General features: G+C 39.6%; 1 protein-coding gene across 2 annotated transcripts in view; it reads left to right on the top strand.

The window, feature by feature from the left end:
• The first annotated feature begins 1,608 nt into the window (after positions 1-1,608).
• pkn2a (protein kinase N2a) overlaps positions 1,609-10,071 on the top strand; it is a 44,991-nt gene continuing 36,528 nt past the window's right edge. Inside the window, exons 1-2 of one of the 2 annotated variants that reach the window (XM_080440956.1) lie at positions 1,609-1,876; positions 2,309-2,356. In XM_080440956.1, the coding sequence (XP_080297082.1) occupies positions 2,336-2,356 (21 nt within the window). In that variant the 5' untranslated portion in view covers positions 1,609-1,876; positions 2,309-2,335. Of the gene's footprint in view, positions 1,877-1,919; positions 1,936-2,308; positions 2,357-10,071 lie in introns of those variants that run through there. The other variant, XM_080440957.1, reaches the window with a different exon arrangement.

Here is a 10,071-nt window from a genome sequence, read left to right as displayed (position 1 = left end):
GGTTGTAATTGTGGGTAAAAGGGTCCATTATTAATTCACATAAAATACAAAATCATCAATCATCATCTCAGCTAGTCCCAAGCACCTGCCCTCTGTTCAATCTTGAGATCATCGCCGTGGAGACAGAGAAAACAAAGAGTCCTGAGCTTTTATCAAATTTAAATAGGGAATATAAAGTGTAATAACTCTACCTAGCAGACAGCACTAGTTTTAATATCTTGGAAATGCACATTTTGTAGATGAAAGACAGTGTTGTTACCCCATCAGTATGGTGAGTGCACCTCAAGAATAGTAAGTATACTTAATCATAATTATACATTTGGATGATGGTTCCTTTGTGCTTTATATAAGACCTATTGTCACTTGTGTGACTAGTCATGCATATGCCCCAAATAAAAGGATGAAAGTGTATGCATGCTGCCTCATACATAGATGGACAGCATAGACTGTAGTATAAGATAGACAGGGTCTCATTGCTGTAGTTGCTCTGATCACATCTTAAAACAATAGCTAAGTTTAACACACTTTTGACTTACAGTATTTTAATTAGATGCATGCATGACATCAACTTTATCCAAGTGTCTTGATTTGTTGGCATACTACTGTTAAATCTATTCTAAATAAGCCTTGCCACAAAAATAATCGTAACATTTATTTTGGCCTGTTCATGTCTTTTGGCCCCATTTTACTTACAGAATTAGGTCAGTAGTTCTCTAAGTGGGGTCCGGGGACCCCCATCGGTCCTTAAGAGGTTAGGGGGTCCCCAGCTAAATGTATTAATATAGCATAATATCAAAACACATTAACCCTAAAAATCAGCCATGAATAGCCGATCTACAAGCTCACAACGCGTCACGATTGTAGATCTGCTAATTTCAAAACCTCTTGGGAAAGTCTTGTGGGGGGTCTCTGTAACAAAATCTTTTCAGATAGTTGGAATATTATTTCATGACATATTTGTTACTGATTCTTACAATAAAATATGTTTACCAAAAAAAAAAAACGTTTCAGATGGGGGTCCGTGGCCAAATACAAATCAATTTGGGGGCCCCACATGAGAATGTTTGAGAACCACTGAATTAGGTCATGGTAATCTGTGACCAATGACGAACATTAATCATCAATCCTTTGTTTACTCCAGCTAGTGATGATGATAAATGAAGTTCTACCCCAGCAGTATGTATGGAATATGAAGAAGTGTATGATCAAGTCACGTCACGTGTGTGTGGAGGTTGGTTGGGTTGAGCAGTGGTTCCCAAACTTTTTAGCTCAAGACCCAAAAGAGAAATTAGATGTTTGCCCGGGACCCAAACTAGTGAAAATAGCAGATCTACAATTAAGCTCTGTTTTCACTTTAATTCATGGAATTTCTTCGATGTTTCTTTGATTTCTTCATGAAATTACTGAAAAAAATATTTTGGGAATGTTTTTTGAAAATGTTTTAAAATAATAATAAAAAACTGAATGTGCGAAAAAAAAAAAAAAATGGAACCATAAAATGTGTAGGCGACCCACAAATGGGTCCCGACCCACTGTTTGGGAATTGGGAAACAGTGGTGAGAGAGAGAGAGAGAGCGAGAGAGAGCGCCTATGGGCGGACGGGACACTGGAACCACCGCCTCTCTCTCCTCCTAAAGCACTGGGACACATTTATGCTCCTAGTATTATTCATGAGGACTTTAATACAACTCCCGTGAGCTTCCCGTATAGTGGCAAGAACGACATAAAGTGTCCCAAAGAAGACATGGGACGTCCCGTATGTCCGAGATGACCGATGGTTTGGCCAAAGAAGAACTTCTTCATTGAGTTCGAGAGGGAAACTTGAACACACAATTGGGCTGTTTTTGGATTTCCACCTCCCCTCCAGCGTTGCCAGGTCTGCGCATTATAAGCGACTTTGGGCTTGTTTTTCTGTAAAGTCGCTTGTAAATATTGGTTAGTTGCGGGTTGCGGTTTTTTGGGCTTGTTTCTAAAGTGTAGCTGCTTATTTTGGGATTTTTCCCTTTGTGTTGTTTAAACCCAGTGGTTCTCAAACATTTTCATGGCAAGGAAAGCCCCCCCCCCCCAATTAATATGTAATTATCCAAGAACCCCCCCATCTGAAAAGATTTTGTGCCAGGGACCTCCCCATACAAGATTTTTTGGGAAAATAGCAGATCTACAAGCTCACTGCGCGTCGCATTGTGACGCGTTGTGATCTTGTAGATCTGCTACTTTCCAAATAGACGATTTTAGGGCTTGTTTTCATGGACTGGTTGCTCATTCCTCTCACACACTCTGGCAACACTGCTCCCCTCTCTCTCCGTAGGATTTGATTCAAACAAGAAAAACCAAGATGGCCGCCGATTCCGTGCAGGTAGGAAAAGTTGACAACTGTTGCGAAAAGTGCGCAAACTTTGTTTTTATGGAGCCCACCACATCGCCTTAAACGTCCTCGTTTCACATTCGTTACCCGGTGCATTACGACCAATAGACGATTATGTGTTTTTGGGAAGGAATTCTGACAGATCCCAAAGTATTTGTCTGGGAATTATATCCATGGATCGAGGCCTGGGAAACAATTATCCCAAAAAATATCCCCCGTTTGTAATATTGTAATTTAGTGCGTTAACTGTTAAGTAACTGTTAAGTAATGTGTTGACACACTGTGTTTGTTTTGTATTGTAGTTTAAAAAACAACTCACAGTTACACGAGTCAAACTACGTTCGTTCTGGGTCAAAACGTTACTTTGAAAGCAAAACAAAAATCTCCACAACTACGTAACAAAGTTTTCCATTTCTTTCTTAATGACCCTTTTTGTGTTGTAAATGGTGTGAATCATAATTATGTTCCATGTCACTCCTCTTTAGTAAACAGTTCACTTGCATGAAGTGCTGCTGTTTACCTGTTGTAGTCAACGAGGGTTTCTGTTCAACACGCTCCATAGGAATCAAAGTTTAACATCTGTAATGTCACGGAACCTACGCATTGTATAAAAGCAAACTCAACTGTATCAAAGTAAATGTATTGTATATACAGGACATAATTCTCTGTGAACAGTTATGACTCGGGGAGTAATGTGGTTTCATTCCAGTGACGTCGGTTTATCGCTCAGGCACAACAAGTAAAAACTAAGTTTACAATTTTAAACTAATCTTAATGAAACGCATACAAACAAGTTATTTTTAGAGTAGCATTCTCACTAAAAGTCAATTTAATGTCAGTGAGAAATCTATACTGTTGATTATTTACAGTTGTGGGAGTGTAAAAGTTATTGCACATATTAAGAATAATTTAGTCACCGACCCTGGTTGTTTAATATTTCACAATATGTGTCTTTGTTTCACACGACTTGACAGTGAAACTAAAACTCATGCTTGAGCCATATCGGGTAACTGTAGACAGATACTTAATTGATCCTGAAAGAAATTCCAGTTTTCAGGTAAACTCACTGCTTGCATGGGGATCTGTCCTGTGACCATGCAGGCTGTGAGTCACCTGAGACAAAAGTTGTGGAGGTACAGCAATGCAAATTTAAGTAGAATAATAAACCAAATATAAAATACAATACAATACAAAATAAAGTAAAATAGAAGAACAATTCAAAATTGTGTAGAAACTGTTGTATGTATGTATACACTGTATTGGGGTTACAATAATACACTTGTGGTGTGACGATATCAGGACAAAGGTTTTAGTCTACAATGGAAAAGATTATGGCTGAATTACTTGTTTCATATTGAATGTTCAAATTCAAAAGCCTCATGGTGGTGTGAGCTGAGATTAAACTAGTATTGATTGGTATATCTTTCAGAAGTATTTAGTGTTATCTAGCTTACGTATGGTGATTGATTATGACAAAACATTTTCTATCATGGTACATTCTGGATGAATGTAACATACATTTATTGTTACCAAATCCCAATTTACTGTAATTTTCGACTGACATTGTTTTGCTTACAGAGCTGCTACTTCCGAATAGGAGTATTTCTGCATCATATATGAAAAGTGTGGAGACGGAACACAACATTATGGCACATTTTGCTATGTTGACTTTGATATCAAAAGTTGTAACTCTGTCAAGGTTAGCTGCAGGTTGTATATTATACTCTACTGTCCCATAGCCGTGGTTTACGTAAAGTGGAACAAGTCCTATGCAGCAACGCAACAGGTGTTGTACACTAACATCCAGTTTATAACTGATTGTCCTTTTTAACATTAAGGGGGTGTGCATTCTTGAACCAGGTGGCCTGTAATCTGTGAGGGACAAACAAATGACTAGCTTGTATTGATGAATAGCTGTACAGTACATGAAACTCTTCCTTAATATTGTGCTTGGAAGCCATTCACTGGGTCCAGGTTTATTGGCATGTGATACTATTTCTGGTCACACAGCAAGCATTGACCAATAGTGTAGAGGCAGCTGTGAGGTAAGGAGCATGGGTGTCAGGTTGTAGGTTGAGATGGGCTTGGTGGAGAAATGGCAAGGGCTTGGCCTTAAAGCATGAGCCTGGCCAGTGGCTTCAACTTTTCCATTGTCTTTTTGTCTGAATAGAGCTCTTGTTGTGAGTCTTGGGAGCTTTCTGGCTTAAAGAATAAGTTAACCTACTTACTCTTGGGGTTCATGGCCTAATGTTTACTTTGATTTTCCACTTTTTATGTACATTAGGCTCTAAGAAGGGGCTTTTAAACAACTTTTTCAGTAGCGCAATAAGTTATCGTTTAACTTTGTAATAAAACATTGACTTTGAGCTATTAAGTTCTGCCAAAGTTTCTTACGACGTTGAATGCATTCTGTATTTGCCCTTTGCATCTATAATGTAGGCTAATGTTGTCTTCAGCAAAGATGATTGTAGCCTTTTCAGCTAGCGTGAATGTCATATTTTGCTCAAAGTTACAGTGGAGTAACTTGTAGAGCAACACTTAGTTTAACAAGTTTCATCCATTATGATGCATAGTGTGAGTGTGGACATTTACCTACAATTCCTGCTTTACTTGTCTTTGAGGGCTTACGTTCCATGTATGATGTCATTTCCCTTAGTAGGCTCCATCTTTGAGTAACAAGAAATGTAAAGCCCTACAGTTCTTTACAGTCATATTATTACATTGGAAAAGTGGCTCTGCAAGGCTCTTTTTCTGTGCAAGTGCCCAGTAAAGCTAAAACACACCCAAGTGCTCAGACTCTTCCTCAAGATTTAGGCTTTTGTCGTTTGATCTCAAATTAAACCACACAGGCCTTCAAGGGTATATGCTGATTTATTTCCACCTTATCTGATTGGCCTTTCTTGGATTTCCTTGCATTGTTGGCTGTGAAAAAATGGCCCTGTTTTGTGTCCTCGTGCTATCTTAACACAGCGCTGGTCAAACACGTCGTCTGCAGTGCAAACAGGTTTTGTGGGGCAGCGATCGGGGGAAACTAAGGGAGCTGCCCGTCCTCACTTCCAGAAGTTGTGACCTCCATTTTACCTATGAGTCATCACAGACCCTTTGGACGGGGAGATGTACAGTATGTGTGCAAAGTATAGTTTGTTCTGAGAGGAGCACCTATAGAGCAGAGGGAGGGGTTTGGTAGAGGACAGTCACAGGCTTATAGGCCAGTGGTACGGCAGTGTACTCAAGGCCTATGCAAAGCTTCCCACACACACCTTTATTGATAGTGTTTTCTTTACCATAGGTCTATTGGCTCAGGCATAGTCTAATATAAGGTCTCTGGAAAACAAGTTGAAGTTTATTGTATTTTGTTGTATTGTAGAATTTTAAATTGTTTTCCCTCAATGGGACTTTGACTGCTGGTGTTTATCTGATTTAAATAAAAGTTAATAAATAATAACAGACTGTTATGAGACTGTTATTAACGGTGCACGTTTCTAAAAGGACACCTTTTGCAATTTGTGCTTTCTGCATTAGGCATATAACATTAGTTGGTGGATGGATGGTGCTCTGTTAACTTGATTCTGGTAGTGACAACATTGTTGATCGCTGACTTATTCTAGCCTGTTCAAAAGGCAGTGCTGACTGGTCAACAAGAGCAGCCAATTTAACAATCAGCTACACTGAAAAAGAGTATCTGTCTGTCTTGTTTGGTTGCCGTATTAGGCAAATACACAGTTCCTCCCACTCTTTTCCGCCACACAATTCGCTCTGTGTGGGGGGGGGGGGAGACTGGTGTTATGTTTTTAACCTGGGTTAATTTTAGACGCCACTCTCTCCCTGGAGTGAGATTATGTCCCATTCTGGGCTGCTGTGACCTCACAGAGTTGAGAAGCTAAGAGGGATTTGGCTTCCCCCCCCAGACAGTTTATCTTCCCTGCTGATGTCAATGGTTTGTGTGCTTCTACATGTTTATGTGTGTCTGGCAGAGAGAGAGGAATGACGAGAGCAAGAGAGAAACAGACACTGATAGACTTCTGACATTAGATATTCCTCTTGTCAGCCGATGCTGATGCATAGCGGTTGTGTTGAAGGAAGACACGTTTATTTAATATCTTAAGCATGAGCAGAAGTAGACTTTAGTTGGCCACAGAAACATGCGTGGATTGGTTTGTTCGACAGATGTCGTAGAAATGGAGATGGATGATGGTGATGAAGTTATGGTAAGATACTGGACTCTGCATAGCTATTCTTTTAACACTGGTTAAACACTGAAAACTGTATCTTAATTTATTTTATTTTACTGTTTCATTCAGGGCTGCAACAAACAATTAGGCTATTTTCAGTATCCATTAATCTGTCGTTTTCTGTCTATTTTCTATTAGCCAAATCTATGCAATTAATTTACAGTAAACCATGAATTGAGGGCAAAATAAAGTTACAAATACAAAATTGTCATAAATGCTCATCATACATAATCTGAAACCATACATGTTGAAATTGCTTAATATGTTGTTTACCCAGCAATCAAAACTTTGGTGTTATTTTATGTTAAACTCATATGAGTTGGAATTTAACAAGATCCAGATTCAGTAGTAGTAATTGTGTGGTTAAAAGGTTGTGTTAGGCTCAGCTCTGGATATTGTGTCTTGTCTATGAATGGAGTAGGATTCATTCAGCAGTGTTAAGCTTGTTATATGGTGCTTTTCCACTGCATGGTATTGACTCGACTCTACTCACTTGTGTACTTCGTTTCCCACTCCAGATAGTAGCTTACCCAAGGTTTCCATTAGCCGCTATATACCGTCCATTGGCCGATTAAAACTTGAATTCGCTGCTAAATAAAATGATCACCGGCCACATTGGCCAGCTGCCTTGCTTCACGATATTATTATAATTAGTACAATTATTATTATAATTAGGCTATTAACTATTTGGATATTGAATAAAGTAACAACATCACACAACCGACATTTTCAACAATTAAAATCATATTTAAAGTTTTTTATGAGAAAACATTGGCTGGCGAATCATCAGTGTTTTTTTCATCCGACAGCCAGCTGCCTTCAGCGCAGCTCCTCGCAAACACAGAGACACAGGGCCTGTTGCCTGATGTATGCTTCGTTGTACCACGGCTGTATTGCGGCTAACAGAGCCGATCTGCAAGCTCACAATGCGTCGCATCTGCGGCACCTGTGGTGTTGTGTATATATGAGCCGCGCGATACCACCATGCAACAAAGTATAAACCACGCTTTAGCAGGCTGCACAGTGGTGTCTGGCGTGGCACAGACTTTCCTTGCAAGATTGTGCAAAATTAATGGATTTACAAACTGCGAAGGGTGCAAGTCGTGAGACCAACACAAAGCTGGAGCATTGATCATAATATTGCAGTGTTACAATGAAGGACACAGCGAACCAAGTCTTCATCTCCTCCTAATATCTACTGTGTAGGCTGCTTCACTGGCACAGCTCCAAAGTTGTAGGCCTACATGTCACAAAATGACAGCGTTCATCAATTCATTGCAATGAGCAAGTTGCTACAATCAGTAAAAGCTTTGGAACCGACGTGGATATAATTTGCCTACTGTGCAAGCACAGTCAATGACGTGGAGAGCATTTAGGAAAGTGGTGGAAGAACACAGGCAAGTGAAGTGACTAACTATGCTGGCATCATGTAACAGTGAACATGACAGTATAAGAAAGCTTATTATGTAGGCGGACTAATTCATGTTCTTTTTGGCAAGCGACACCCCTGCATGAATCATGATCGAGTAGATAAATAATGCTTGTTGAAACTATGGACAGCGCAGAGTGCAGTGCGTCTATGATTGAAAAAAGTGCGCTGCACTACTCAGCTGATCAGTTGGGTGGTGCACTCGCGTACACACGCACGTGATGTGTATTAAATTATGGCTGATTGATGGCAGAAAAATGCCTAGTGGAAACCCTGAGCCTACGATGTATCTAACTAGTCGTCATAACGAGTCGGCGACGTCTAACCCTCTGTGTGGGAGAGTGCTAAAAACAATGGCAAATATTTCAATTGTACAGTACAACAAAAACTGTTTCTGATACAATTTCTGGCGAGAAATAGGCCACAGTTGTTCAATACTGATTAATGTAATGTCCAACTGGCAACTGCTAGTTTAAACTTTAGTTAACAGTATTCAGGAGCTTCCACGCATTATTGTGGAGTCTGTTGTGATGCAATGATGGTAGTAGTGATTAATGTCTCTGACCAGTCTGTAGTCTGCCGTGTTGTCACCATTTGGTTTTGCCATGGAACTCGCTAAGCTGGAACCTCGATAGAGGTAATACATAAAAGTAAGTAATACCAGGTACTACTTTTGCCAATGGAAACCAAAAAAGTTAACCAGTACCATGCAGTTAAACCCATTTATACCTGAGACCGATTCTAAAAATGTCTTCTAATCTGAATCTTCTTTTCTGAAAAATTGTATTCCAAAAAATAAATACAAATTGCTATATACTGTATAATAGCAAGCAACAACTACACACTGAGGTGTTCCCAGCTTGAAAGGTATGTTGAGAAGGAGGAGGCCGCACAACTCTTAGCCACGATGCAAAAGATCATTTAAAAGATTCAGGAAACCAATGTTTCGACAAGAATAGTCTTCCTCAGGGCGCGCCCCCACCAAGAGTTGGCTGGCCGCTGATTGCAGAATCTGCCAATGCATTGTCAATGCAAATGCGTGGATTCTTGGAAAAAATCCGCAAGACCAGGAATCCACGCATTTGCATTGACAATGCATTGGCAGATTCTGCAATCAGCGGCCAGCCAACTCTTGGTGGGGGCGCGCCCTCAGGGTTTATTGCGAATACAGAGTATTCGCACCACTTAGGGAATGGGACACAGGTGAACTCATCTCCAAGGGAGTGTCCTCAATCTACCCATCAACATGGGTGGGGTGGATACTAGGGATGCACCGATATGGAAATTCTTTCTTGGCCGATCCCGATGTTTAAAATAACAATTTAGCCGATAACCGATACCGATATTTTTTGTTATTTTGTTTATTTAGTTTTTGGTGTTATTATTTCCCCCTTTTGTGCCAGGGAAACAAATACATCTTCGTTATAAGAAATAACTGTTCAGAATCTGCAGAAACACAACATAATTGCCTTGACACATACACACACACACACACACACACACACACACACACACACACACACACACACACACACACACACACACACACACACACACACACCATAGAGTAAAACTAATGTAACTTTAACCAGGAATAAAATATATATATATATATATATATATATATATATATATATATATATATATATATTTTACTGATATTGACCGATAACGGCAAATATTGTCCGATACCGATATGTTGCCGATATGTCGGTGCATCCCTAATAATTACCCATTCCTGACAAGTGACCAGACAACATACTATTTCAGTAAGCCAAAATGTGTTGCAATTTGTTTTCTTCTTCATATTAAACATTACATATACAACAATGTACAAAAATACATATTTACGAGATACTCAGAAAAACATACATGGCAACAAATAGGAAAAACAGCAAAATGCAAAGCTGAACACCAATCTGGATCAAGAACTCTCCAGAGTTATGTAGGATGGGACAATCACCAGAACTCATTTGTGAAGAGCTCCTGGATGAGAGGCTACACAAGGAGACAACAAAAATGTGTGCCATCTATCTATTTGACAT

The sequence above is a fragment of the Gymnoscopelus braueri genome (assembly GCF_963280865.1).
Source record: "Gymnoscopelus braueri genome assembly, chromosome: 10".
NCBI classification, from domain to species: domain Eukaryota; kingdom Metazoa; phylum Chordata; class Actinopteri; order Myctophiformes; family Myctophidae; genus Gymnoscopelus; species Gymnoscopelus braueri.
The sequence above is the reverse complement of the archived record's forward strand: the minus strand, read 5'-3'. Positions and strand labels throughout refer to the sequence as shown.